Here is a 16,973-nt window from a genome sequence, read left to right on the forward strand (position 1 = left end):
CAGGGCTTATAAGAGGGAGGGGGGACAAAAGGAGAGAGGAAAAAGAAAACCGCATGCATCCTCAGTGGAATACATTACCGGGACAGCAGAGGCATGGTTTGGATAAACCCTTCAGATGCCTTCAGTGTCCTCCTGACTTTCAGCTCGTCTCCAAAGAGACATGTTGTGTGCCAGAGAGCATTCATCAAATTAGACCAGAGAGAAAACAATGTGAAAACCCACGGCTCTCCTTAGAGACATGCCGACAGGTTATCACAGAGAAGGTGTCTCTTGCTCTTGAGCTCTGGGTTAGCAGCACACAGCCTCCTCTCTGAAGAGCAGCCCTCCCTTCCTCTCCCTACGAGGATTTACAGGGGAAAACGGGCATTCAGGGGAAAAGTGTACAAATATAGAGCGTTACAGTCAAGTTGCCATACTGTAGATATTAGAATGTGGCATTAGACACTGTGTAGTAGTAGCATTGGTGGGGAACAGAAAAGTGTTTGCGGGGTTAGAGATAACTTATTGTCTGGCAGAATGACACCGCTGACTAAGCTTTAGTGAGCATGCATGTAGACCACGGACTTCTCATTAAGGAGGACTATTATCAATCGTCAGAGATCGAAAACCACCATGACACTGCTAAAGAACGCACCAGGATGCCTTTGGCTGAGTCGGGTTGGAATTTCCTGGTCCACATCTCCATTGATGGTTCAATCAGTGCAAGAGCCGAGGTCAGCCAATAACTGTACTCCGCTAAATAGTCAAGCAAGATGTATTTAACTTTTCTTGTGTTTGTTTATAAAACTGCCCTGACACCTAACACGTGTAAAATGACTCTACTTGAACAAATTAATTTGTGTTATATAAACAGTAAAAGTAGGTTTCTCTCTCCAGGACCCCTTTTTCTGCCATATTGTGTGTTCCATACTCCAACTGTCTTCCCAGGTTTTCTCAGTACATCTCATACTACTCTGCTCTGTGCTGCTCTGAGCGGGCAGATAAATGAGCTGTGCTTTAGGTTCACCATGGCTTCAGCACTTTACCGCTAGATTAATGATGCATCGCAAGCCCAGGGCCTTTGCTTTTAGCATTTTAGAAGTACCTTCATAAAATGAACTACAGGTACATCTTGTTTATTCGCTTATCTATTGGAGCATCTTTCCTGTGGGCATGATGCTCTACACATCAGTAAGCTTGACTCTGCTGAGTTAATGAACTCTCCCAGACACGTAAAGTATTCCTGGAAAACGTAAGAAAATGGTGACATTTAGATCAGGAAACCTCTTTTGTTTTTATTTCGAAATCACAGTGCTGAAATCACCCCATGCATAGGCCATGTTTTTCTCCTTTAATAAAAGATATCCAAAGATTCCAGTGTCCTTTCCAGACATCCCACCCAAGTTACCATGTCAGTTTTCATCACAGTGGCTAAATTGCATGCTAAGCCCGTCACATAGCCCACATTGAATTGTCACGGGTGAAAAAGAAGTCAAGCATTGGAGGAGGACACCATGAATTGGTAATGTTATTGGATTCCAACCAGGTCATGACCACATCAAAATGTTGACCGACACACTAATCCTGGCTGGCAGACAGATGCCTAGTAAAATGTGAATTCATTTTAGTGTTGATTCAGAGGCTTACATCTACCATACACACAAGATTAATTTAAAAGTAAAGCATAGGGTTGATATTTTGATAAGATCACAGAAGAATTGGATTTAGAAGTGGCTTACAGGCACAATTGAGCTTCACTTACACAGAACTACACACAGCCATTGTCCTTGAAAGGGTGAAATTATTTTTTTTATGGCGGTGCTATGAAAGTATACATCATGGCTCCCTGTCACTTATTTAAAAATGTCAATCATGGTGCAATGACAGATTTCAGTTCCTTTCAGTTATTACTGTATGTCTGTATAATGATGATTTTGAAAGGGCAGATTTTCTGCAGGATTGAAAATTAGCTTTAAAATGCAGACTCATCTCATAAAAATGAACTCATTTCTTGGACGTTTCATTGTTAAATCAAAGATTCTCTGTGAAAGAGATAAACAAATATGGAGTTTAAGGCCTCAGGCTGTTGCGGTTTGACCTGAATGAGGAAACAGAAACATGTAAATATGAATGGGCATACACCTCCGCTCAGGTTATTCTGTAGGGAGTTAACCTACATCTAGTATACCCACATCTCATTGCTTTCTCTTCTCTGCTTCCAAGTAAATCTGAAGGACACAGTTGAAAGGAGAGAAAGAGAGAGAGAAATTGAGAGTGGTAAGGTGGGAAGAAGAGAGAGGGAGTATTGATTACTTGATTCCCGTACCTTTGCCAGTGAGTGCAGAGTGTCAAGATCTCCCGCCAGGAAAAACAAATCACAAGGCTGAAGTGATGGATGTGGCACTCCAGGATCCGGCGGTTTTGCCATCTGGATGGCCGACACTGTATATCAGCCTCATGCACAGCAAATTAAATATACATTTGGACGGCTTCCCCGGGCCTCACCCAGCACAGATGCACCAAAAACAGCCCTCCGCCACAACTCCCTTAATGGGTTTGATCTATCATTTTCCGGTCTATTATGTAAAGATGATGTTGGTCCGTGTCCAGAATGTCCAAATGATGTTAGTCACAATAAAATTGCATTATATGAAGCCAAATGGATGTTAAGCAAATGACATCTCCTTTAATTTCCTTAAGATGAGTCAATACTAATCCAACTTGCAGATATAGTTTGATGCACAGTCAAACATCAGTGAAATAATGGCACAAATTAAATAAAACCTCAGGTCCATCTTCAATTTTGGGGCCTGATGCATTTCTCACTGTGACTTCCATACACATCCACACCAGAGAGTATGACAATGTAAGTGCAATATATAGGTCAGTTTTGCATTTTAAGTTTTAAAATATTAGTGCAAACAGGGTAAGTAGAGGTGCAAGGCTAAATGTATAGCAGCAGGTTATTCTGCTTAGCAGCGCTCCGTAACCCAAAATCTAACCCGGCCCTGAATAGGCTGGCATGCTTAAATTAAATGACCTTTAACGCAGAGTTGATCAAATGGCCCGAAGCGAGACTATAAAAGAACATTGCAGTATAATGTTTTAACAGTATACTTTTTCCCCGATCCTTTGTTTGCCCTTTCCCATTTTTGAAGAAGTTAAAATGAGTCGTGTTGGTTGGGTGATGACGTGCATTGAAAATAGCCTAAAATGGATTTTGCTGTGAATAATGAAGCGCTTCTGTACAGGATATGCAATGATTTTGGTTTACGGTCATTTTGTCAAAGAGATACTGACTCACATTGAAAGAAATGAGAAGGAAAAAAATATTGATTAAACCTCTGCTGCTCTGCCCTTTGTTTTCCAATCTCTTTCTTTAAGGCTTCACGGCTGCTTGTCCTCTAAATGTCAGAGGTGTGTTGTGATGGCTCTTAACTATCCGTTGAGGGGCTATGCAAAGCCACTTTCTGCTGCACAAACTGAGCATGCAAGTTGACAATTGTGCTGTGAACTTTAGCCTCCACTGTTCCTCGGTAATCAGATCTTATTTCTGTAAGGATAGCGTTGCCTGGAAAGCAGCGCAGCAGCTGCTGCAGCGCACGACAGCGTGTGACCGTGCTGACAGCTAAATCCAGCAGCCACACAGTGTAGCTGTCTGGATTCACATCTCATCTGCCTCGTTGTCCTTAACCTAACCCTCTGGAAACCCCACTACTGGTAGCTCTGAGTGGGAGCCATCTTACCCTGTTGATGCAGATAAGTATTTCATGCCCTCACCACTCCACTGTGTGCTTCTCTCTTCTCAGACTACCGACGACTTGCTGGTGGCATCAGCCGAGTGTCCGAGCGATGATGAAGACATTGATCCCTGTGAGCCGAGCTCAGGTGGGTTAGGTTAGTCATCTCTTTTTATTCTACTTCTCTCTGGGTGTGTCACTGTGTCTCTGTGTGTCATAGTCCGCCCCCACCAAGACTTTCTAGGCTAACACACACTGTTTAAATGAGCAGAGTGGAGCTTTAGTTCGAGCTTGAACTCTTCTCAGAGGCAGAGTTTCTCTTCTTGTACAGCAAGCCAGAGGCTGTCCATTAGGTCGGTCTGGGAAGCTTCCATTCTGCCATTGAGTACGATATGACTGGTTCTTATATTTCAATGTACAGGAGCAGAAAGTATAAATGCAGTAAAACTTTCCGTCTGAAAAGCCTTCGGCTGCAATGGACTATCTGAACATAGGTCAGCTGGGCTTACGTTTTAACTGCAATCGCTTAAAGAAATAGGTCAAAACGTTTGCTTTCTTGATGAGCTATAGATAAGATCGACATAGTGTGCACTAGTTATAAAGCTACAGTCGGTAGCCGGTTAGCTTAGCTTAACATAGGTATTGGAAACGGGCCATCTTTTCTTGTTCTATTAAAAATAATGAAATCCACTCACTACCACCTCTGAAGCTCAATAATTAATGAATTATTATTTATTGACTTCATAATAATTTATCTTTTTTTTAATTGGTTTATTTTTGTTTCCCTTGGTCCCAGTCTTTATGCTAAGCTAAGCTAACTGGCAGTTGGTTCTAAAATAAGTTACAACTTAGATATATCAAACCTCTTCACAATATTTTTATTTAACAACAAAAATATAAACCACAAAATGCATGTCCGAAAGTGTTAAATTATTTCTGTCATAAAATTCAAATTTTCAGTTCGTACACTGATTAATTGTGCACCTATTTTGTCATCGTTCAGCACACAGCATTTTCTAATGCACAAACAGATAAGTTCTCACAAAGACAGAACAACGCACAGTTGTAATTGTCAGACCCACATGACTCCGATGCGTGAGGGTAAACCCAGAGAGTGTGTGAAGGCTGATTTGCACAAGTGTGTAGAGGGTTTCCACTGTTAATTACGTTTCACAGCGAGCAGTGGGAGTCCATCCTGTTGTTTCCTATTTCCTTACTATTGTTCATGGCAGCTGCACATGATATACCTTTTAGTTTATGATTGCGGCATTTATCAGGTGTCTCTCTTCATTAAATACAAATATTTTTTTTGGTCTCTAGTTGTTATTGTGTGTGGGAACAAAAGGAAGCACTCCCTGTTCCGCCGGTTATTATTAGCTTTACTCTGACAAATTGGGATTGTATATCCGTCTGTTCCCTGCAATGCTGCCAAACTTTTAATCTCTTACCTTGCCACACACGGAAGGCAATTAAGTCTAACCCTTGCTCCCGCCTTTGAATAGAAGGATTTTCAAATGCATTTTGAAGTGATGAGACGCACAAAGAACAATTAAATCCAGACCCAAGGCCCCCCACTCCATCTCGATGTGCTATCGATCAGTATGTGGTCATAAAATCTCCACTAAATTAATGTCTGCCCCACAGCAAAGACTATCAACTTTCTAGTCTGTCTCTCTTCCTGTTCCTTTGGCTTTCCACTAGCAAGATCGCTTTTGCTAACCCTCATAGTGCACATTAGAGTGATATTCCCACTGTGCAGCATTACAATAGGTGCTTCCAATGCACATCTGCTAACTCTGTCAAATGCCATGCACAGGAGATTGGTGTGCGCATTGATTCACACTAGCAGCTTACATTATGATATTTTTTGACAAGGGCATCTGCCAAAACATCAGTCGCGAACTGTGTGATGCTCAGGGACGCACACTCCCCGAGCAAAGTATCCCTCTCCTTCTGTGATCACTGAAGGGGATTTGACACCAGAGCTGTGGGCTCCCAGGGTGGCAGCTGTCTAACACCGTTTGCTGATTAATATCTACATTCAGAACGATTCACACGCTCTGCCAAGCACTCACCACATCGCAGACGGGTTTACTATACATAAAGAACTGGATCCACTGTCGCTGATAAAGGGACCACTTTCTCATATTACTGTTCAGCCAAATCCTTCTAATGACACAAATATGTAGTTTTGCAGCAAACACATTGACTCAAAAGCAGATGACAGACGTGCCCCATCTCGATATCTCTGTTTCTCTCAACCTTGTGCTCAGACTTCACAGAACATGTAATACCGTATAATAATGTTGCTGCATAAGTGATTCCTAGAGGTGGGCTTTGAAGCAGACTATTATGTGAGCTATCTGTGGCCCAAGGTCAACTCTAGATCATCCCATGTATCACCTGGAGTCCCACAGCAGTCCCTATCAGCAGTTGAGTGACATCAATTGGGTAAACTTACTTATTGCCATGCTTTATTTCTCTTACCCCCGGAAACCATAGAAAGCCGGTGGTACCAGCAGAGCTTATCACCCGGCAGGACTCAGATTAGATCATACTGCAGCAAATTGAATCCCCACCCCCCACACAACCCGGTTCAGGAAACCACGGAGGGATACACAGACCCATGATTCTGCAACACATCTGATCTGTAAAAGAGGATCTGTAATGATGGAGTGTGCATGAAGGAAGCATCAGGGCTGTGCGAACTGAATTTCACTGTGACCATAAATTCAGACACCCATTAGGGCCTCTGTCTTTGTGATGGCTATTGTGGAAATTGGGAAGGAAAGTAAAATGTGTAAACTGCATGAGTTCCCATATGATCTCACCTGAGACAGAATGGTAACAAGGGAAGTAATATGCCTTTTAGGTTCTAGTCTGATGTTTAAGAAACACTATATAAATCTGGACATTTAGCATAAAAGTATCCTTTTCCACAAAAAAAAAGTGTTCATTTAAAGGCCAAAGTAAAGTGTTGGCCAATCATCTGGAGAAAATTGCTGAGTTGTGTGAAAATAGCCTGATTAGATGTCTGTCAAGATGGTGCTTGGTGCTGATTTTCAAGTACCAACCTCAGTTTTCGTGCTGAAAGTTAATGGAACAGGTTGTTGTCGAGCTGCATGGGGTCAGCTGGAACGGATGTCTCTTACCGGCCTGCTTCATTTCATTGGCGTCATGCAGGCCATTGATGGAGGGCAGCTGCTGCACAGTGACCCAAATCCAAGGTTACCCTGCAACCGCCTTTGTTCCCCATCATTTGGGGTTTCTCCTGAGTGTTCTTGCTGCTAGCCATCCTTATTTCTTCAAATCGGTCAAATTTTAGTCAGCAAATCTGATCAATTTGATAACACTATTTTGTTGCAATATGGTATTGTAAACAGTATGAATTTCATCATTTATACTGTGAATGTAATTATTTGACTTCTTCTTTTCATGTGCAATAGTTTCTATTCACAGTACGATTGCCAGACCAATTGTGTCCAAATGTGGCCCTGTTGGTTTAGTTACGCATAAATACTGGAGACGGCTAACCTGGTTACAAAATATCTCTAACAGCACCTGTAGCGCTCACTGATTGATGTATTATTTTACAATTGTTTAATCTGTCCAAAAAACAAAGTGTAAAGACAGAATTTTCCCATTTTAGCTGCAACTAGCTGTTTCCAGAGAGTATTTATCAAAATATCAAACCACTCCCTTGTTGTTTTGCTTTATGCTCGTATCCATAGCAAAAGTTCAAAATGTCTTATTTCAATAAATACAGTTCATTCTTTTTCAGAATACACAATACACTGAAGGCAAACTATGTTCCCTAAAATACCATTGTACGCATCCGCTGGAAATGTATCTTTAATTGGTTTCCACCTTTTCCACCATTGAGCCATCATTAATTATGTAATATGTATTAAAGAAATGAGCTCTGTTTCATATGCAAGTACACACCAGCAGTATCTCGTCTCTACATTTCACCTTAACCTGCCTACGGGCAATCTACTGGGAAAGACTACTGGAGCTGTGAATAAAAGGACTAAGATATTATTAGGTTAATCATCTCTAGTTTCCTCTTCATTCTATGCTCTTTCATTTTTCTCTGTCCTCAAACCTTCTGCAGTGACATAACTGTAGCAGCTACTAATGTGGTTGACATTTGGTTTAATAGATTTAATTTATGGGTGGGCAAACACAATACATAGAGTAAACCAATAAATCAAACTGCAAATTAATACTTTCTTTAACCTGATGGCAATGACTGGAATGCACCCAGCCAGAGGGGGATAAATTAGAGTAAATTATTGTTTTAAAAGTAGCTGTGAGATTAATGAAACATTAAGAGCACTGTTCTGGCTTAAGAGGTCACTGCCCACATTTAATAGGTTATTCAATCATACCCAGCTGGAGCTCTGTGTGTGTTCATTCCCTCCTTTGCTGAACACAGTGGCATGCACCTTGCATGCCAACAGAATGCCTCTAGCAGTGAATGAACACCCTTCTGAAGACTAGATGCCCATTGAATGGGACAAGACCTCGTACCCATCAAGCAGCACTGATGACCTTCAAGCATCACAAAAGCTCTTAACAGAAAATCATTTCTGTTATTACTGCATACCTTGCCAATTTATGCAGATAATCTTATGGAATTCTGCCATTTTTGTTTTTCTGCGCTCTTTCAGTAAGGATTATGCCGTCCAAGTCTTCTTTCTACATTCTATTTTAAATTAAGTGTGTTCTGAGAGAAAACAGGATTTCACACTCACTGTCAGTCTTTCTCTTTACTGATCCCACCATATTTATATTTTCAATTATTTTTATTTTTCCACCACACATCTTTTGGGTGTGCTGACATTGATGCTAACACAATGTGTCGGTTTATAAGTCTAAGTAGGGCATGAAAGACTTTGCTTTCCCAAGAAAAGAAGCCCAGCTAAAGGTCAGTTATGTTGATGGTATAAGTAAGCTGATGCTTGGAAATATTCACAGTTGACCAATCGGTGAAATGCTTTCCAAAGGTGTACGTTAATGCTGCATTTTTCTTAATTGACTTCCCTGTCTAGTGGCAGCATGAAAGGCCTCTGATCTGGGCACTTACTGTCTTTTTCCAAGCCAGAAAAATAGAATACTTACCATATTATTTCGGCCATTATGCAAAATCGTCTCTAGTAAAAAAAAAAACTTTTTTTTTTTTTAACTAAAAGAGTGGCTATCACAATCATGGACACATTTTACAGTAGAGTTGTTGTTTTAATAACCCACATTGTGAGTCTGTAGTTTAGATTTGGTTGCAGAAAAATTCTCAGCTTGTTTACCAGGAAACGCTTCTGTGTCGCTAGAGACCAACTGTATACGTCACAAAAATAGACCCAAGTAACATGTAACCTGACTCTATGAATCTAATCAAGAAACTAGCTCCAGACATGTGACATTCAAGCTGAGTAAGCTTCTTCATCTCACCTCTTTAAGTGGAGCCCCTATGGGCAAAAGCTTAAACTGCGCCATACCTTCCTTTGGGCTAATTCAGACACCTTTTAATAATTCTCACTTGCCCACTCAGCTCTCTGTTCCTCATCCACCATCAGCATGAGCAAAGCTACTTCAGGCTCACACATGCACGCTGTCATCAGGCATGCTGCCAGCATGTCACAAGTACAGGATGGCTCTCATCACTTCTCGAGGACATTCAGATAATTAAAGAGGCAAGAGGGATTTAATAAGTGTTTTGGCTTTGCTGCAGTTGATACAGTGACCTGTCTACAGACTGATCCCAAACTATATGGCGGCTCTGACAGCGTTTGATTATAGCTGGATATGTGAAGTAAGAAGATGGTATAATTTGGCTGAATAACAGCAACGTGTCATTGAGCATGCCAACGCAGCCAGCGGTCGCTCTAAAGGCATCACACAGCCACACCTTCTTAAGCTGTCAACGATGCGTGATGCGCCACTCATGTTAATTAACTATTGCAGGTTGCAGAGGGCCGAGTTCAAAATCTCCTTTTTATTATTGTCCTACTAAAAATAACTTTCAGTTTTTGCCTAAACTCAACGTTTGTCAGAGTGCATACATTAACAATAAAGCATCATCCATATGCACTCCATAAATGTGTCACATTACCACCATCAGTTAAAGAAAGGCCAATCATAGTCTCTCCATTCAATATATTTTAAGTAGTCCGGGTTGCTCCATTAACGCTCAACGAGCGCTACTCACACCTGAAGTAACCCCTCCATTCCTTCATCCATGGTCCCCTTCAACTGCTCACCCTGTTACAAATTACCAAACAAATGAACCCTCTCGCTGGCTACAAATGAGGAAAGATTGTCTTTGAAGAGGGTCATTTATTTAAATTCCGCCTGACAGTCTGAAATCTCTGATCCCATTCCTCTCCTTGAGAGCACATGGCAAAAATAAGTCAGGCAAAAAGGAGGAAAATCATATCCGGCATTGCGTAGGCATTTTAATGACGAGTTCTATTGCACTGATACTAATATCTCCAAGAGGGACACTTGTGTTTCCAGGAAGAATCCATGTAGAATTAGGAGAAAATATGATATCAACCATGCACTCAGCAGAACATGGAGGCCAAACCGATGTGGGTCCATGTCATTGCCTCTATGTGTGACGATAAGTAATCCTCGTTGACTATCCCAGCAAATCTTTCAAACATTTATAAATGAGGGTCACAGATTGGATCGTCTTTGCTTCTTTATTTATCCTTGCAGATTCTCAACAAAGACTAGTGAAAGCAAATGATTTGTGACTAAATAACTGAAACATTAACTGTTGTCCTTGTGAATAAACCAGCAAGGATTTTATGACGATCTCGATGTGACTCTGTAATTTTAGTTTCGCTCTGGGACGGAGAAGAGAAAGTTATTCTGGCGGTTTACACAAAAGTTAACCCCACTGAGCTTACCTATATCGCTTCACAACTGCATCCCTGCTATGCTGCTATGAAGCTAGGCGCCACTTTAAGGTCATTTTCCCCATGTCTAATTTTACCCTTGGGTAAGCTCGAGTAGAGAAGTATAAGAGCAGCCATCATTTTAAACACTTGTTTCAGGCGCTATTTCTTTCTCAGTTTATGTGCCTTCATTCTGAGGTGATGGAGTGCTAATAAATAGACAGTCAGATGCATTTTGACTGAAGTCTTATGAGGCTTCCTCAAAGGCCTCGTGTCTGCCACATTAATTGTGTGAACTCATCTTGAAACAAAGCGGGACAGGGTGCACAGCCACACTCATGGGTAGCAAATGGGCCGCATCGTCAGGTGTATCAGCCAATCTAAAGGAGATCCCTATGTACCATCAGGTGACTCTTTGATAGACTCTGCTGAGACAAAATGCAAGTTAATGAGCTGTAATGACTGCTAATCTTTTGAACAAAACATGGTGTTTCAGCATTGTGCTAAATTCAGCGTTTATGCTTGAAGTAGTGGTCACTACTCAGCGTTCTTTGTTAAGAAATTGTGTTGGATTTCTTAAAGATTTGATTTTTTCTTTCTTTTTTTACACTAAGGAACGATGCAATGTGGTCTGTTGATTGAGGGTGTCCCAATTGTAAAGTCTCTGTGCGAACGCAGCCTGTGGGGAGCCAATCAACAGATCCAGGCGAGAGGGAATAACAAAGCCCAGAGCTGGAAGTGTTGGTTCACAGAAGGAACAACGGTGCACTGTGGTTCTGTTATCGCATGACTCACTCCTGACATAGCAGCCTGAGTCCGCCTGCCTCCTGAACTATTCTAGCTCTGTCTCCTTGCTGTAAGAGCCAGCCGTGGTCTCATATACAACCCTCGAGTGTCACATTGAGAGCGCTCCCCTCCATCAACCTGCTACGTTATCTACACTTTCAACTTTTTTGACCCCGAACAAAGGGTAGATGGCAAATATGAAAGTAACTCACCAATAATGCCCGCACAATGACTTGCAGGGGAAGAGCCGTGGCAACCAGTGGCTTTTGCCCACAAGGGGAGAGCATTCTTCACACCTGTCTGCAAGGATAAGTGGGCTTGTCAGAAGCAGAGCTAATCTGTTGCAACGCTCAGTCACACTCAATCCACCAGTGGTACTCTCCACTTGCCCTTGAATGTCTGCTGGCATTGGAAGTATACTTGGGCCACTGATCAGTCTAACCATGGTGGAAAACATGTCAATGAACACCAGCAACAAATTTTCACCTGGCAGACCGCTTAGAGAACTTTGGCCCTGTGCAGTTTTCACTTTTTTATGCCCTTTAGGCATGGCACGAACAAGCGCTAAGCTAAGATAAATCACACGTGCCATTGGTGTGGGTCATTGGCTAATATTACACCATTCACAAACAGTGTCCATTGTTGCTCAAGAAGAGAAATGAATGCAATTTAAAAAAGTACTTTATCCCAAAGGCCATCAACACTTAGTGAGACTCAAGAGAGAGAAACCGTAAAGAGAGCTATCAGAGACATAAGGAGCGCTGTGTTATAACCTAGACAGCTTTCAGAACATGAAGGTGGGATACTGATAGGCAATCACTTCCCTCTTCACTGGTGGAAACGATCCAGCGGAGTACAGCATGATGCCATCAGTGTCATCGAACATTGAAAGTTCTTTATTGTGTAAACACTGGCACTGGATCATAACATTAACAATAATTACTGTGTAATAGTGGTAGGAAGTGTAATGATTGCACATTATTTTCCAAGCAGTAATGATGTAACAATGACAAAAATAAAGTTTTGTTCACTACGATAGATTTACTCAATTGAAAATTGTCAAGAGCCAATGGATCCCAAAAGAAAGCAAATTAGCATGGTTTGCAGAATGGTACATTTGATCCTTTATTAAATAGGAAAAAAACATGCAAGAGCATTGTCACAGTCCTTCAAATTAGAATAGCAAAAGCCAGTTGTATTACTGTCATTTGAAAAAATTCCAAAGATCTGTCTTGCATTTATATTGTGCTCTTTCCACATTCAGAAATTGCAACAAAAGTAGTGTGTAGGATGGGATGTGCTGTATCATCTCATTCATTCTGCCTGTCCTTCATGGATCAGGGAGAAACAACCTGTTTTATACAAAGAGGCTCTCTGAGCCTCTTTGCTCGCGCTCAGAGAGGTATAGCAGCTACATTTTGTTTTCCATGCTTTTCCCTTTTGATGTACGAGTTGGATGAAGAGTTCCTCGATGGATGCTCTACTATGGATACTGAGCTGTTGCTCAGGAAGAAAGTTATCCGTGTGGAAATATCCCTCTGACCGGCCAAGATCAAAAGATTGAAATAATGAAGAGACATTGTTCTTGTTTTAAATTGAAATTTCTTTTTTTAAGCTGGTTTGATATCAAAGCTGGAGAATGCAATTATTTTTGGAACCAATATGTTTTTGAACAAAAGTAGTGAGGAAAGTGGGACAGCAAAATAGGACATAAGGGACGGAACGTGTCATATTAATTTGAATAAATATAAAATATTCATTACATGGGAAATGTTGAAACCTGTCATTGTAAATGTAAAATCTAATTTCTTAAATGAATGACTCTGGCTCACATCAATATTTACAAATATTCAGATAAATATTGTAGTAACTCGTCATGTATGTGCCATTAGGCTTATCATAAGATGGCACAATGCTGGTCTAACTCTTCAGCTTTACACATTACGGTGGCTACATGAACACACTGTGAACATACTGAATAGGCAAAACTAAAATATATGTAAACCATCTTTAATATCCGGACAGCATTTAGCACTGTAGCGTTATAATATGAATAATATTCATGAAACACAATCTAAAGCTGACAAACCTTGTGCCGTTAGCATGCAGGTGTGGAAGATACGCTTTTGACAGTGTCTAGTCCACCACTTCTACCAGAATTTCAAAATAAACATCAAACCTTGAGCGAACCATTCTAAAGGTAATTTACAGGGAGGTACAAAGTGGTCCATATTTTGCTTCACAGCGCAGGATGTCCATTGCTACAGTAAAGGCTCTTCAGTGCATTGCTCCATAAATGTCCCTGCACTCTGTGGGCAAGAAGCCGCAGGAAAGTCCAATACTGCAAAGCTTGCTGTACAGCTTTAACATAGCTGTCCAGTCAACACAGAGGAAATGATTCAGACCTACAGGAAAACGCAGCTATTTACGTGTCAGTTTGTCCAGTGTAAATGCTAATCGAAGCGTAACATCTTCACGTCAACACAACTAAGATCTGAACCCAGCTGTAAATCCCTCAAAAATGTTTTTGCCCCAATCCAGCGGAACCAGAGTGCTTTCATTTCTAAATGTTAGTGTTGACTGTTTGGATTTCACGAAACGCAACAAAGAGGGCTTAAGCAGAAATGATGACTGCTACAAAAACACACACAGAGACGTGCCAGGAGGACTGAATAATATCAGGGGGTTGACGCATTTTCAAAATATGCTCCATTGAATGGCACCATTTCAGAACAGAAGATGGGGACAGCCTTTGGCAAAATCTGCTGAGTCAATTGTAGAATTGTTTCTCTCTGAAAGATGTATTTTCACAAACTATGTGATGCAGTCATGCTGCTTAGACATATAGTGAATGTAGGAAATGTGCTCTGTTTATTCATGACTGTGCTGTAATTGAATATCATCAGAAAAAAATGTGCAGAAATTGAAATGCTGTTAGGCAATCAGATAAAAGGCAAAATCTACAAAAATGTCCAACTCCTGCATTTTTTATTTCTCCAGGGAGTTGCAGGAACGACTGGGTGGCATTTCAATATAATTTCTAGAGTAATTTGACAATTCTGTAACTGTCAAATAATTTAAAATTCAGTCAAAATCTGTATTAGTTTCTTATTCAACTGTGAGGGTAAGTTTTGACAGTTTTAGCTTGCAAACCATTAAGATTTCTAAAGGCTTTGAGATTCAGATTCTACTTTTGTATTAATTTAACTACACCCAATCTGACTGATTCTATTCAAATGCTTACCATTGTTTAGTGATACACGTTGTTTGTTGTTGCCTCGAAGTGTAACTACATGCTTTTTGATCCAATCAGCCAACATTTACTTTTAGCTTCAGCAACCTTGAGGCAACATTTTAAACTGTGATATAGATACACACATGCAAAGAATAGATGCATTTGTTCCCAACTATGAATCCAGTTAAACCAATAATGATGAAATGTAAAAGATAGTGAGCGAAGAACACTGGTGGTAATTATACCTCTGACTCCCTTGCAGCCAACCCCACTGGTGCTGGACCGAATGGCTACCCAGGCACGTCGGAGGTCTTCCGGGAGTCCAGCAGCACAACGGGGATGGTGGTTGGCATCGTGGCAGCAGCGGCGCTGTGTATTCTCATCCTGCTTTACGCTATGTACAAATACCGGAACAGAGACGAAGGTTCGTACCACGTAGACGAAAGTCGCAACTACATCAGCAACTCTGCGCAGTCCAACGGCACCGTCGTCAAAGAGAAGCCAGTGAACACCGCAAAAACCTCAAGCAAGAGCAAGAAGAACAAGGACAAGGAGTACTACGTGTGATTGTCAAAGCTTTGGTCTTTGCCAGACCAACTTGAACATTTGTGGAAGAGACAAATCAGGACATCAACATGTGTATAGTATAATAACAAAGATGAACATTATTTAGTCATTTTTCCTACAAGACAATGCTCTGAAAAGTAAATATGAAAAGTGAAAAAATAACTTTCTTTAGAGTCAAGCACTTGAGACAGTTGAAAAGATTCAGTCCAGAAGGAGACGGATAGAAAATGTCTCTGGCAACCAGTCGAAAATGAACTGAATACATATCGAACATGACAACCAAACAACATTAACCCATCTGTGACTTGTTTCCTTGGCCAGGATTATGTGATCGAACTCCTTTGTTTCTGGTAAACAGAGGAGCTGACGCACTTTGCAAAGGGAGAATCAGCATTACAAACTTCCTGTTTTCATATACATTGCCTGTGATTGTGTTGAGACTTTTTCTAGAGGAAATGACACAATGCATAAATAGATACATACATAAATACGCCAAACATTTACCGTGGATGAAAAAAAATATCAGGAGACGGTGAATTCAGAAAAAAAAAAACGGATGGTTGCCCGAGGAATCAGCCAAAGTACTCACTTAAGAGGCGTGATGGCCGGCAAAGACAAATACCTGACTGACTGAGCTGCCGCAGTACAAAGGTGAGAATGGATGGCAGTTGAAAGACTATGTTTTAAAAGAATATGTGCCAGTAAAAAAATCTGGAGACCTTTGTTTTTACATCATGTAAACTCAAAGGAGAGAGTTTTCTCAGAATCACGGGGATGTCTCAAAGTGATCATTTTGGAGCCATGCACGCAAAATTATCTTATTACAGTACATATGTTTATATACAGTACAACCACATCTATATGTGCTTTCTGGACTGTGACAAAGTGGTGTTTTATAGCCTGTTGTATAGATGATGCAAACTATAACTGCTCCTCAACCATTTTTGAATAAAACATAAAAAGGACAAAAAGAAGACATAAGTGTTATTAAGTGTTGCTAGACATAGAAGATTTTATGAAGACATCCGCATTTTTCTCAGTTGGATAATTATTTGATTCTCCCCTGTTTTTTTACATGTGTTCCTATATAGTTTTTATACAAATGCCAACCCGAGATAGATGATTCCGGACCAGTAGTAGCCTAACCGTTCCCAAAAACTGCACAAGGCGTTGATAGGCGGAGAGGCGTGGCATGAAAACTTGTGTGGCGCTCTTAAGGATACCGGTAGAATCACTGCCTTCCTCCTCAATCCTGACTTACATGAGAGAGAATGAACACCAAGAATATGAGTGATGATGATGATGATGATCATAATGATGATGGATGATGACAATGATTAAAATAAATAAACTTGCTGTGTGTGTTTCCAAGTGGTATTATAAGATTGTCTAATGTGTGCTTGGGCTGATGCAAAACCAGAGGAGAATAGCTCAAAATAAGTCTCCATTTCAACTGTTCTGTGTTTGTTCTGTCATTCTGTCAGTCAATTCTGCTTTCCGGAGACCTGTACTTGGATTGAGTATGAGGAAAATGACCATGAACTATAAATAATGATTATAAATTCTCTTTTGTTTGCTCTTTTTTGTTCTCTAGTGTTTTGTGTTCAAATGTTACTCTTCTTGTATTCCACGTAAAAAATATATTGATAAAAACTAGTTTTGAAGAATCAAATGAAGAAGATACCACCTCAGTGAAACTACGACGGTCTATTAACACAATGTATTTCAACATGCAGGCGTTATACTTTTCATTTCAGTATTGCA

At 40.7% G+C, this 16,973-nt stretch overlaps 1 protein-coding gene across 37 annotated transcripts in view; it reads left to right on the forward strand.

Moving 5' to 3' along the window:
- LOC137779604 (neurexin-1a) overlaps positions 1 to 16,756 on the forward strand; it is a 231,760-nt gene extending 215,004 nt beyond the window's left edge. For 27 of the 37 annotated variants that reach the window (XM_068567607.1, XM_068567606.1, XM_068567628.1 and 24 more), the window contains 2 exons: positions 3,789 to 3,876; positions 14,905 to 16,756. In XM_068567607.1, coding sequence (XP_068423708.1) covers positions 3,789 to 3,876; positions 14,905 to 15,209 — 393 coding nt within the window. In that variant the 3' untranslated portion in view covers positions 15,210 to 16,756. The remainder of the gene's footprint in view (positions 1 to 3,788; positions 3,877 to 14,904) is intronic. The other 10 variants (XM_068567610.1, XM_068567629.1, XM_068567616.1 and 7 more) reach the window with 1 other exon arrangement.
- Positions 16,757 to 16,973: the final 217 nt, after the last annotated feature.

The sequence above is a fragment of the Clinocottus analis genome, unplaced genomic scaffold, assembly GCF_023055335.1.
Source record: "Clinocottus analis isolate CAN_PGR_092001 unplaced genomic scaffold, fCliAna1.0.p SCAF_8, whole genome shotgun sequence".
In the NCBI taxonomy this organism is placed as follows: domain Eukaryota; kingdom Metazoa; phylum Chordata; class Actinopteri; order Perciformes; family Cottidae; genus Clinocottus; species Clinocottus analis.